We start from the raw sequence: 14087 nt of genomic DNA on the forward strand, positions 1-14087 counted from the left end.
CCAGTTTGAAGACTTACGAAATAAAGAAGTATATATTACAAGACAAACTGAACGAATAAAATAAGCGATTAAGACAGAGAGATTGGTTTACGGAGGCGTAGCCATTTTCCTCCCGGTCAGTATGCTAAATGATATTGGCACGAAATAACCTCTGAGACGCAATGCACTGTACAGCGTCCAATGTGCATGTGCCCTTCGCTTCGGAATTCAGAGGTCATCAGTAAACACAGAATTATCGCTGGGTCGACACAGCTGTCAGATAATCGGTCGTGGCTCGGCAGCTGTTAGGTCCAGGCGTCTTCAACACTAGCAGTACAGCAGCCATGAACACCACAGCCTCCGTATTAGTCCTCCTTTTATTGGCGCTGGGGTCTCTGGTGGATGCTGAGAAAGGTACAGTAGATATTGCTAAAGTAGTGTGTAGATAATGCATACATCAACACACCTTTCATACTGTCTCTTGCGCTGAATGTTGCCTCCTACTGCTTCACAACGTATTACAATCTTCCATGGGGAGAAAGTTCAGTCAACATCTACATTCGTACTCCGGAAGCCACCTTAGGGCTGTCGCAGAAGGGCAGTTCGTATAGCACTATCATTCTAACCCAACCCCCTTCTCACCCTCCTCCCCCCCCCCCCTTTCCACTTTCATTTTACTGTGCTACTCGCGTACGACTAACTCACCAGATAAGCTTCAATTTCTGTTATTTTCGTGTCGTGATAATTTCGCCACATGCATGTGGGGCGGAAGTAATTTGTTGCCAGCCTCCTCTGGGAACATATACTCCCGGAATTTAAACAATAAATCTTTCAGTGATGGACAGGAGTCTCTTGCAGCGTCTACTAGTGCAACATGATGTGAACATCCTTAGTGCTACCCCACTTACTACTTGTCAACCATATCCTGTTTAACCCACCCACAATAAACCAAAAAAAGTCACAGCCTCGGTCGTAGGAGATCTGAAAGAATTCATTACAGCAAATCGATTTTTGTCACTGAGTGACCATCTTCAGTACTACAAAACTATTGGCCATAAAATCAGATATGAAGACCGTATTATGTCACAGTGCCCAATTTTTGCAAACAACCCATTACACTGGATATATTTCATTAAAAAGGGTACCAATATTTTACAGAAAAGAACCAATTAAAAACGCAGTCACTGTAATCCGAGAAATCAATAATATAAATAATCCAAAAATATAGCAATACTAGAAATTACGCTCTCAGTTGTACGGAACTTTGCTGCACGCTATTGTAAGCTGCTAGCTCAGTTCAAAATTTGTTTATTAGCTGCTATGTTCTTCTGTATTGACGCCCTGTTGAAGTTGCAATATGTGTTTTTATTGCGTGAAACTTCAAGACTTAATTTTTTGTATGTACTGTATGTTATAATTGTAATATATTCGACGTGACGTATGCCTACGTCACATAATACGGTCTTCATGTCTACTTTCATGTCTTATAATATCACCGAAGATGGTCACAGAGTGGCTGAAATCGGTTTGCTGTATCAAATGATTTCAGACCTCTTACGATGGAGGCTGACATTTTCTTTACAGTACTAATATTGCCGTCGCTGAGCACGTGGTTCCCAGTGTAATCTAACGTCAAGGAGGTTTTTCTTCTACATCACAGAGCACGTCACATTTCACGAACTAGCTTCGACAGTGTAAGGAGATAAGTAGAAAGTGGATTTTACACATGCGAGCAATTTAGTGGGCCTGAACTACAAATTAATACTTTGAAACACAAACGTATTGGCACGTTCTTGTTTTTCGACGCTGGTTCGTATAACATTTTTATTGTGTGGTGGTAATTTCCTGGCTTCTTCTACTTTGGAGAAGTTATGTACGATATTACTTTTTTTTACTTCAGCAGAGACCAAACGTGGTTAGTCAATGAGTAGCAACTGCTTTGTGTCCACTTATCTACGAGGGCGCTTCAAATTGTAAGATATAAATTATTACAGCTGGCGGACAATGTTTTATTGAATTCTGCACCACACTTCAAAGTGACACAGACACATTACACTATTTTTCGTCATTTCCATCAATCTTCTGTAAATAACGGGCGGAAAGTTCTGCCAATCGTTCAGTTCCTCGACGATAGAAATCCTTGGTCAACAGAGCCACTCGAGAACCGCTGTTTGGGCGACCTCATGGTTGGAAAATCTCTTCCCACCACCTATTCTTTCAGCTTGCAGGAAGGATGGAAATCCCCTGATGAATAATGTGGAATTCCCTATCAGCAACACAGACGTCTGCGCGGCCTTGGCAACATTTCACAACGGCTGGAGGCTAGTTTGCGTTTTATAGATACAGGGCCTGAATTTCACCCATATAGGGCCAGAATTTCACGCTGAATCTGTGTGCAATTTAGACGTTTTGCCCACAAGAACTGTACTGTCCCGCGTTCTTCAACTCTTCCGGTTGCCACGCCGTTTCAGTGGTCTGAGGTGAAACGACTTGAGTAACTTACTTTCTAAAGTCCATGAAGTACATATTGCACCGCAATAGTGTTTGGTGGCACCGTAATGACTCCAAACATAATGAGTATGCCAAACTGAAGTTTCTCTCCAAGTAACTCGAATGCATACACACCAGTTGTCATCAGAAACACAACATCTGTGGAATAAAACGTCGTTTTTAATTTTGTGATGCTGTAAAATTTATTAAGGAGAGTTTCTATTTTATGTCGCCTTGGCTCTGCATCTTGCAGTGTAGCCAGCTCTTTACACATACCAAAACAGTATTGTCTGTGCTGTGTGTCTTTCATTAGTAAAATTCTGTAGTCAGTTATCTGTCCTGTTAAATCCGAAAGATCAGTCAGTCATTGCGGTAGACACGACAAAGCGTCAGCCACAACATTAGTCTTACATTTTATACACATTTTGTCGAAACTGTATTCCTGTATGAAAGCTGTCCACCTCGTAATCTTAGGATGTAGTAGCCAACAGGTCAACAAAAAGCTCAGAATGTGCTAATCACATAATACCTAACGTGTTATAACTGAACGTCTTAAACGCCCATATTATGGCCAGCCAGAGCTCGTAAGTGAGTAGGGCTCTGAAAGGGTTCTCCTAGCAAAACTAATTGTATTAACTTACTGTCGTTTTCAGACGTTTGAAATGGACATGCACCAATTCACAAAAACGATGCGTCAGTGACAACGCGAAATTCTACGTTCATGTCAACATGACATAGGATTTCAGAATTAGCTAAAGCATTCTTTACAGCGTTGAAATCTATTTGATATTCTACTGACCATTTTCATCGGATATTCTTTTTTAATAGTCTCAATAGTGGTGGACTGTTAGCGGTTGTCCAAGAAAAAACGAACTATGGTCAAGAAAAGCTTCCAAATGCCGTTTTGTGTACGGAGCTGCAAAATTTATCACTGTACTTATCAGGCTCAGGACTTATTCCTTAAGGAGATACCACATGTCCCAAAAATTTTATTTTCTCACGGCCAAACTTTGACTTCTGCAAGTTAAGTGAGACTCCAGCGTGTGAAAATTCACGAAATGTTCCTGTACAACAGCTAAAATCAAGAGATAATCAACATATAGTGTTACTTTGACTAGGAGATCTGGTCTGAGAACAGTATCTAGTGCCATAGTTAATAAACCAGAAATTACGCTAAGTCCAAATGGCAAAACACAAAACTGATAACTTCTACCTGCATAGACAAAAGCTGTGTATTTCCTAGACTCATATAACAATAAGACCTGCCAACAGGAGCAGGAGAGATCTAGCCTTGTCAAGTCATATACTACATGAAATTCCAGTAATTGCTCTTCTAGATTTTCTGGTTATTTGCAGACTGTTATAATTATTTCATTAATACCAGGCACATCCAGAATGAGATGTACTTGGCTGTTATGTTTATTTACCGCTAATAATGGACTGCAGTATTGTGAATGTTATGATTCAATTATTTTTCACTGAACAGTTGACCATATTTCTCGAACTGGAGCGTCTCGTTTCATTCACGGAATGGAGTAAGATTTATAGCACAATTTGTCCTATGGAATCATGTCCACATCTATTTCTTACGCCAGGCTTCGCCTCAACAACATGTAAGTACATCAAAAGTATGTTTCTTAAATCTAATTACAGTTGTGTATCCAGATAAGAAGATTCTATTGTCCTATCTTGTAAATAAGCTATTTTATTCTCATTTTTACCATAGTGAGCTGAGAAACAATCTTGTAGAACACTCTCGGCGTTTAAAACTTTTACTTTAATCCCCTGGTAGAACATATCATGCACCATTGCTGATTGTATTAAATGTGCTTTGATAACCTTGCCCTCGATTCGTAAGTAGAACTGTAGATCTTACCCAAATAAAAGTCTAATTTTACAGAAAAACTCCATACCCAGCATGCAGTCGACAACAAGACTTTTTGCAATCAGGAACAGGATAAGACCTCTCCATTTCCAACGACGACATTTACTTTTGTCTGCGATTTGATAGGTTGCAACCTATCACCTAGAACTCTCACAATTTTGTACCAGCTAGATTGGTACTTTGTCTACTACTTTAATCTTTTTTTAAACAAGTTATGTGGTAAAACCTCAATAGAGGACAAGTGTCTACATTTTTGTAGGAATTTTTCCCACTATGGCAGATACCGAGGCTAGCATTATACCCCATGATTTCTTACTGTGCAGAAGCTGATCCAAAGTAAACTTACCTCTAATATCGGTACCGTCATCATACCTTAAGAGACTAACATCATTGCCTTGAGAGCCCGTACATTATGATACATCTGCCATCAGAGGGCTTAATGAGGTCGAAATTAGTTTGATTAAGCTTCTGTGGAGATAGCTGGAGGTGCTTCATTGGTGACTTCCTCAGTCTTTAGCAAATGACTTTGATTTTGCCAACTGCTATCAGGCGCACCCTGTTGTATACAGCTATTTTGCTGATAAGTATTGTCTTCACTTCCTTGTCTCTGGGCTTCATAATTGAATTCCAGAAACTGCTATCGTTCTTTCTGGAATTTTGTCTGCCTGTTCCCCTGGTACCCGGCGTCTTGCAAGCTATTTTTAAACCTTCCTCTGCAACTATTATCCGAATACCGTACCTGCGCCACTGTGCAGCATACATCACACTTGGGTGACGTAGAAGGTGACTTCATAGGAGCACCACAGTGATCTTTAAGATTGCCCGTGTTATATCCGGCGCGCGTGGCTGACCTCATGCAGCGTGCTAGTCTGGTCGATATGGTTTCCGTTATAGACCTTCATATCCTCGTCAATAAGACCAGTAGAATCTAGAACAGACATAAAAATGTTCTAAATCCTCTTTTGGTACGTGTAAAAGTTTCTCACGAATATCGAAGGAGAACTTTGGCTTCAGAATTCTTAAAACATCTTTGTGAGAAATCGGTTCGTCCCATTAACAAGTTTTGCTTAAATATTTATCACAGTACCTGTGAAGAATATCCTGGAGTTTAGCATTGTCTGTAGCCCAAGGAGCTCCACGGCCTTCTATGTAGTCTGTGGTTAAACGGATGTTTTGGTGCTCAGTCCAAGACAGCGGTAACACTCCTCTGGAAGCTAGTATAAACACGATTCTACGCGGAATATTTTTCTGTGGTATAAAGACTTTGACTTGTCTATGACCAGATTATCCTCAAGCAAAACAGATGAGATTGATGATGCAGTTATTACCACATATGGTACATGAACTACCGACTGGTTATTATAGTTTGTATCTTTATTGAACGTTGTACTATTTGTTGCAGTAGGACCGGTGTAATAATCTCATACTTTATAGACTATCGGTAGTGTACATGGAACCACGCAGCTGACTGTAGACAATTCCTGTTATGCGGTCGTGATTTGAGCAACTACTTGGTCACGCCATTCTAGCAGAACTTTGTTCAAACTCGCTTTTATTTGTTGAGATTAGAATTTTATAGATTTTCCAGTATTGTCTAATTCGGACATAGCGGTTGTGACCGTTTCTTCTACGACTCGCTATAGTTCTGAATTTATCTCTCATACTTTTGCAAAAACGATTGAGGAAAATCATTCACAATGTGTTTGCACTGTTCACTGAATTGTTTTTGAACCTTCACGCTTTATTCTTCAATGGAAGTATCGACTTTTTTTATAACTGCACAAGGGCATTTTTAATTGTTTTTCATCTTTATATAATGTCCGTAGATCTTCCGGAAGGCCTTGGCAAGCATTCATCATTTGGTAGAATATCTTACTGTAATGACAATATGTTGAAATTAGCAATCAGTTACTCTTTGCTACTATACTGTTTTTTTTTTCAAATAAGTTGACTGTGTCGCAATTCTTTGTACTGGTTTCGTAATTCTTTGGATTGGTTTTGTAATCATTTCGATTGATTCTCTAACTAGGTGATTATGTCGCCTCAAAATTTTCTAACAATAGAGCAATGAGGTCATTTGGTTGACCGGCTGTTTGCATTTTCGTTTCACGTGAAGTATTCCCAACATGAATACTTACTTCAGGTGAAACTTATCATCCGATTTATGAATTACGCTACGCGAAAGATCACCTAAACTAGTATCATTTTCACACAACGAATTATTTGTCATAATATGAGGATTAGTTTCAGAGCACGTTTACACTCGGGTTCCGAAACTCGTGTGTGTTCAACTTCCGAGTTAGCAGACTAGTTCTGTTCAAAGTTAATATCTTCCTATGTAGTCATTTTAGGAATCTTACCCAATTTTACCATAACATTAATGTAAATCAAAAATATTTTTTGCAAAAATTTTTAATGAATACGATCTGAAAAACATCTATTAGGTAAAATATCCAGCTCAGGAATGCCATGACAGATAAAAAGTTACGTAGACAGTCATCTTGTGACTTACATTCACGTAATCTCATTGACAGTGCCAAGCGTTATTAAATGACTTGGATGAAAATTTCAGTATAACGTTTTTAAATTTTTTTCTGATTGGTTTGATGCGGCCTGCCACGAATTCCTCTCCAGCGCCTACCTCCGTTACAGAGTACCACTCACACCCTATGACCTCAGTTATTTGCTGCATGTATTTCACTCTTTGTTTACCTCCAGAGTTTTTACGCCCTACGCGTCATATGTTAATAGGTGTCCTAAAATCCTGCCCCTTCTTCTTGACAATGTTTCCCATACATTCCTTTTTCCGGAGAACCTCCTCTTTCTTAACCTTATCAGTCCACCCAATTTTCAACATTCTTCTGTAGCACCACATCTCAAATGCTTCGCTTCTCTTCTTTTCCGGTTTTCCCTCAGTCTATGTTTCCTTACCGTACAACACTGTTCTACAGTCGTACGTTCTCAGAAATTTCTTCTTCAAATTAAGACCTATGTTTGATCAGCAGACTTCTCTCTGTCAGGAATGCCCTTCTCGTCACTGATAGTCGGTTTTTTTGTCCTCCTTTCTCTGTCCGTCGTGGACTGTTTTGCTGCCTAGGTAGCAGAACCCCTTAACTTCTCCTACGACGTGATCAAAAATCCTGATGTTAAGTTTCTCGCTTTTCTCATTTCTGCTATTTCTCATTACTTCCGTCTTTCTTTGATTTACTCTCAATTCATATCCTGCACTCATTAGACTTTTCATTCCATTTAGCAGATCCTGAGAATAGCAATATCGTCACCGAACCTTATCACTGTTATTCTTCTACAATGAACGTCAATTCCACTCTTGAAACTTGCTTTTGTTTCCGTCATTGCTTCTTCGATCTATAGATTGAACAATAGAAGTGAAAGACTAGATCCCTCTCTTACAATCTTTTCAATCCGTGCACTTCGTTCTTGGTCTTCCACTCTTATTGTTCCCTCTTGGCTCTTGTACGTATTGTATATTACCCGCCTTCCCCTTACCCCTACGTTACTCAGATTTTTGAACATCTTGCACCATTTGACATTGTCGAACGCTTTTTCCAGGTCTCTAAATCCTCTGAACGTGTCCTGATTTTCTTTGGTCTTGCTTCTGTTATCAACCACAACGTCAGAGTTGCCTCGCTGATGCCTTTGCCTTTACTAAAGCCAAATTAATCGTCATGTAACACATCCGCTGTTTTCTTTTCCATTCTGCTGTTTGTACTATTGTTGTCAGTAACTTGAATGCGTCAGCTGTTATTCTGACTGTGCGATAATTCTCACACTTGTCAGCTGTTGCTGTCTTCACAATTCTGTGGATGATGTTTCTCCGAAAGTCAGACGGTTTATCGCTAGTCTTATACAGTCTACACAACAACGTGAATAGTCGTTTTGTTTCAGCTTCCCTCTAGGATTTTAAAAATTCTGATGGAATGTTAACTGTCCTTTCTGCATTATTCGACATTAGTCTTCCGAAGCTCTTTTAAATTTTGAATCTAATGCTGGATCCCCTATCTCTACTATATCGACTTCCGTTTCATCTTCTGTCACGTCCTCCCCCTCACAGGGCCCTCAGTGTACTCTCTCCACCAATCCGCTATCTGGTCTGCATTTAACATTGGAATTCGCATTGCGCTTTTAATGCTACCACCCTTGTTTTTAATTTCGCAGAAGGTTGATTTGACATTTCTGTATGCTGAGTCAGTGCTTTCAACACTTCATTCTTTCTCGATTTATTCACATTTTTCATACAGCCATTTCGTCTTAGCTTCCCTGCACTTCCTATTAATTCATTCCTAAGCGATTGTATTTCTGTAGTTCTGAATTCCACTGAACATTTTTGTACTTCCTTCTTACGTCGATCAACTGAAATATTTCTTCTGTTACCCATTGCAGTTACTGTCTTTTTACCTTTCTTTTCAAATTCTGTGGTTGCCCTTTTTGGAAATATCCATTACGCTTCAACTGAACTGCCTACTGAGCTATTCCTTATCTCCGCAGCTCGTGGTCTCTCGGTAGCGTTTTCGCTTCCCGAGCACGGGATCCCGGATTCGATTCCCGGCGGGGACAGGGATTTTCACCTGCCTCGAGATGACTGGATGTTTATGTTCTCCTCATCATTTCATCATCAAGATTGGACTGAGCAAAGGTTGGGAATTTGTACGGGCGCTGATAACCACGCAGATGAGCGCCCCACAATCCAAACATCATCATCATCAGCATTATCTCAGAGGACTTCGAGCATATATCTTCATTCCGTAATACTTCGGTATTCCACTTCTTTGTGGATTTATTCTTCCTCGCTAACCTCTTAAACTTCAGTCTACTCTTCATCGCTACTAAATTGTAATCTGAATTTGTACCTGCTCCAGGGTAAGCCTTAAAATCCAACATATGATTACCGGATCTTTGCCTGACCATGATGTAATGTAACTGAAATCTTCCAGTATCTCTTCCCACGTGTACCTCTTCCTCTTGTGTTTCTGGAACAGATTATTCGCTATTACTAGCTGAAATTTCTTTCATAACTCAATTAGTCAGCTTCCTTTGCCATTCCTAGTACCACGCCCATATCCTCCCTTAGCCCTTTCTTTTACTCTTTACCGTACAATTACATTCCAATCCCCCGTGACTTACATTTCCATCTCCCTTTACATATTTAATTACCACTTTCATATTCATAATGAGCCCTACTCCCGTTACACTATTTTCTGCTGCTGTTGATGTTACCTTACACTCATCTGCGCACAAATCGTTGTCTTCTTTTAACGTTATCCTTTGGTTGGTTATTCAATCTTTTCGTCATGGTTACCTCCACCTGGGCAGGAGACTCCCGTCGTACTCAGCATGAGTAGCTAAAATTACGCACTGGCGATTATCCTTACCTCAAATAGTGCTACGTTGACTTTCTGAACATGTTTTCTGGATTTGATGAATGGAATTGGCTATTTGTAACCATGATTTTTCTTCTTTGTTACTGTTTATCAGTTTTTCCCTTTTTAAACGTAAATTCTACGTTGAGATGTGGTAGATGCAACATAGAAAACAAGCAATGGTAGACAAGTCTTTCCGCAGGCTCGCCATTTGTAAACGCTCTTTTCCTTTAGTAAGGTGATAACATTGATTGCAGCGTATGCAAAAGGCAAAAGAGAGAAAGTGCGATTAAAACAATGAGGTGAAGGGCGAAAATCGGCAAAGCCTCTGTAGTAGGGCTTTCTTTAACTCGGTGACGCGTGACCGTGGAAATATGATGAGGTAGTTCTGTGCATTAGAATTAACTTTGGAACAAAATGACGCCCACATATCGGCGTCGGACTTCGTTATCATGCAACTGAAATGAAGATAGATTCATTTTCTGAAAGACACTGTGAGCACTCAAGACTGCGACAATGGCGGCCAGTCCATTGCATCACAGCAGATGAGGACAAGGACTAAATTAAATAATGCAAATAAATAAATAAATAAATAAATAATCATATTAGTGTAAGTCAGCTTATTTAAAATAACATCATGAGACACCACCTTTTATTCTGTCCGTTCACTAGGATGGCTACGACATAATACAGTGCAAAGCAGTATTGAGACACTAGCAATTGTCCTAAAAATAAATTCGAGGGGAAAAAAAGTCGTAGGACATATATCTGACATAGGGAAGTTGTCTTGATAATGAAAAATTATGGGAATACATAAATAAGGAAATGCAGAGGAATTTCAGTGTTTATTCGGATGCAGAAAATACAATATAAATGCTATGCACATATTAAAAGCATCGAACCGACTAGAACAGCAAAGGAAATTCAGTAGTTCGGCGACACTCGAAACAAACCTAAAATCAACAAAATAATGTTAAATATATCAGTATAAAAAGACGCGAAATGCTCGTTGGAAAAACGTTTACGCAGAAAATTCACTATTTGTTTATTGCGGCACTACATCAACTCGAGAAGACCGGAACCACACCGTCAAAAGGTAGAAGCAAGTCTATCCTGAGGAAATGAGAGTGTATGGGCACGAATTAAGCCCGAAAGAAAATTAATAAATGACATTTTTGATATGTCGTATGGTACAATACTTTCCAAACGTTAATAACACGTACATACAAAAACTATACACTATCTTAATAAATGGCCGATACGGTTAATATTGTACATAAAAATTATAGACTGCTTCATTAAACGTACACGAACAGCCTTAAGTAATGCAAAACTGACCATTAAATGTTACCAGAGGTGGGTCCACCAGTATGAGAGTAGGAGAGGAGTAATCTGCTGTCAACAGAGAAGCAGTGGAAGTAGAATGGATCGGCCAGGAGAGGTCAGTGACTCTGAACGTGAACCAGTCATGTGATGTTACTTGAGTAATAGATCCATCACGGACATTTCAGTCCTTCTAAAGCTGCCCCAGTCGACTGTTGGCAACGTGCCAGTGAAATACTCGTAGAAACGCGAGAGTTCTGCTACAACTAAACGAAGATCAGATAGGTGTCATGCAGTGACGGACAGGGAACATCGAGCATGATGATTATAAAACAACCGCATGAAATGATCGGAAGGAGTCATCCGTGAGTTGTGAAGAGCTATCAGCAATCACGCTAGCAGAATGACTGTGTGTATGTGTGTAGCAGTCCAGCTTGACAACTTTTCTACAGTCAGTGCTAAGCCGTTCTTAGGTGGTGTAGAGAATCACTGGATAAAACTGATTCGGAGAAACGAATCGCGCTCGCTTTACTCAGTGGCAGTTCGGTGGGAGGTTTTGGGTACATACTGCACTTAATAAAACGGTAAAGACGGAAGTTTGTGAACACAGTTGATAACATTGCGTGCTGCGTAAAGCACCGAACCATTTTGGGGACGATTTTTCAGCATATGAGGCAAAGATTGGTGGTGAATGCAATTCCTGAAATCGACTGTGCCCATAATCACAGCCCGAACCCAATGCAACACTTTTGAGATGCAGCAGAACATGCATTTTTCTTAAAAACAGCCATCAAATGCGCATGTTCTTGGGTTAAACTGTCAGCGTCAGAAATGGCATATGCTCTCCGTTTTTATTTAACGGTAACTTTTTTGAACAGAATGACGGAGTGGCTATGGGTAGTCCTTTATCACCCATGGTCGCCAATTTATTTATGGAGGACTTCGAGGATATGGCATTGAGGACTGTTTTTATGGAAAATGGATACTCCGAGAAGCAGATTCGTCGGGCTGTGGAGTTTGGATCATCCCTGGAGGTGCATGAAGAGGAACATAGATCGGTGGCCTTTCTTCCTTTTGCTGGAGGCACATGGTTTAAGGAATTTTAATATTAAGAGTGTGCTCTGTCCACCTTCTAAGATCAGGGCGCTACTCGGCTCTGTGAAAGATGATTTGGGGCTTAGGAAACCCGGCGTATACAAAATTCCGTGTCAATGTGGGAAGGCTTACATTGGCCGTTCGATTCACACAGTTCATGACGGGCGTGTGGATCATCGCCGTCTTACAGGGCTATAACAGCCGGGAAAATCGGCAGTAGCAGAACACTGCTTAAATAAGGGACATAGTATGAAATTTGATGAAACTGTGGTAGTTGCCAGCATTTCCAGTTTTTGGAACAGTGTCTGTAGAGAGGCGATTGAAATTAGGTTGGCGGATAATTTAACCAACAGAGACAATGGGTTTCTCTTAGCAAGACATGGAATCCTGTATTATCTCGTAACAAAATTGAACGTTCTTCGGTGTGGCCCTGAGTGCGATATATCGTTGCCAGCAGTGTTCTACTAAGGGCGGCGCCACCTCCCTGTCTTAGAGGGCGGCAACCGTCATGAGCGGCTCATGCGTCGTGTACTGAACAGTGGCCTATATAGGACGTCCATTTGCACCCTGGCGTCAGTTCTCAGCGGGACTCATCGGCAGAAGCAGCATTCTACTGAAGATGGTGACCAGTTGGATCGCCGAAATATCGAGCCAAGTTGATTTTAGGATCCGGCAGAAAACCCGAAGAGACTTTCAAGACTTATTACGCCGGGAAAACCTACGTAGTCACATCAAGTCCCAATGATGTTTTACGTTATAATTGAGTATTAAAAGGCCACTAACTAGATAACATTCCATCAGAATTTCTAAAATCATTGGGAGAAGTGGCAACAAAACGACTATTCACGTTGGTGTGTAGAATATATGAGTCTCGCGATATACCATCTGACTTTCGGAAAAGCATCATCCACACAATTCCGAAGACGGCAAGAGCTGAAAAGTGCGAGAATTATCGCTCAATCAGCTTAACAGCTCATGCATCGAAGCTGCTTACAAGAACAATACACAGAAGAAAGGTAAATAAAATTGAGAATGGGCTAGGTGACGATCAGTTTGGCTTTAGGAAAAGTAAAGAGACGAGAGAGGCAATTCTGACGTTACGGCTAATAATGGAAGCAAGGCTAAAGAAAAATCAAGACACCTTCATAGGATTTGTCGACCTGGAAAAAGCGTACGACAATATAAAATGGTGCAAGCTGTTCGAGATTCTGAAAAAAATAGGGGTAAGCTATAGGGAGAGACGGGTCACACACAATATGTACAACAACCAAGAGGGAATAATAAGAGTGGACGATCAAGAACGAAGTGCTCGTATTAAGAAGGGTGTAAGACAAGGCTGTAGCCTTTCGCCCCTACTCTTCAATCTGAACATCGAGGAAGCAATGACGGAAATAAAAGAAAGGTTCAGGAGTGGAATTAAAATACAAGGTCAATGATACGATTCGCTGATGACATTGCTATCCTGAGTGAAAGTGAAGAAGAATTAAATGATCTGCTGAACGGAATGAACAGTCTAATGAGTACACAGTATGGTTTGAGAGTAAATCGGAGAAAGACGAAGGTAATGAGAAGTAGTAGAAATGAGAACAGCGAGAAACTTAACATCAGGATTGATGGTCACGAAGTCACTGAAGTTAAGGAATTCTGCTACCTAGGCAGTAAAATAACCAATGACAGACGGAGCAAAGAGGACATCAAAAGCAGACTCGCTATGGCAAAAAAGGCATTTCTGGCCAAGAGAAGTCTACTAATATCAAATACCGGCCTTAATTTGAGGAAGAAATTTCTGAGGATGTACGTCTGGAGTACAGCATTGTATGGTAGTAAAACATGGACTGTGGGAAAACCTGAACAGAAGAGAATCGAAGCATTTGAGATGTTGTGCTATAGACGAATGTTGAAAATTAGGTGGACTGATAAGGTAAGGAAGGAGGAGG

General features: G+C 40.4%; 1 protein-coding gene across 1 annotated transcript in view; it reads left to right on the forward strand.

The window, feature by feature from the left end:
• The first annotated feature begins 235 nt into the window (after positions 1 to 235).
• LOC124711909 (U-reduvitoxin-Pr21-like) overlaps positions 236 to 14087 on the forward strand; it is a 62188-nt gene continuing 48336 nt past the window's right edge. Inside the window, exon 1 of the mRNA XM_047242162.1 lies at positions 236 to 393. Within this exon, the coding sequence (XP_047098118.1) occupies positions 324 to 393 (70 nt within the window). The 5' untranslated portion in view covers positions 236 to 323. The remainder of the gene's footprint in view (positions 394 to 14087) is intronic.

The sequence above is a fragment of the Schistocerca piceifrons genome, chromosome 8 (assembly GCF_021461385.2).
Source record: "Schistocerca piceifrons isolate TAMUIC-IGC-003096 chromosome 8, iqSchPice1.1, whole genome shotgun sequence".
Classification (NCBI taxonomy): domain Eukaryota; kingdom Metazoa; phylum Arthropoda; class Insecta; order Orthoptera; family Acrididae; genus Schistocerca; species Schistocerca piceifrons.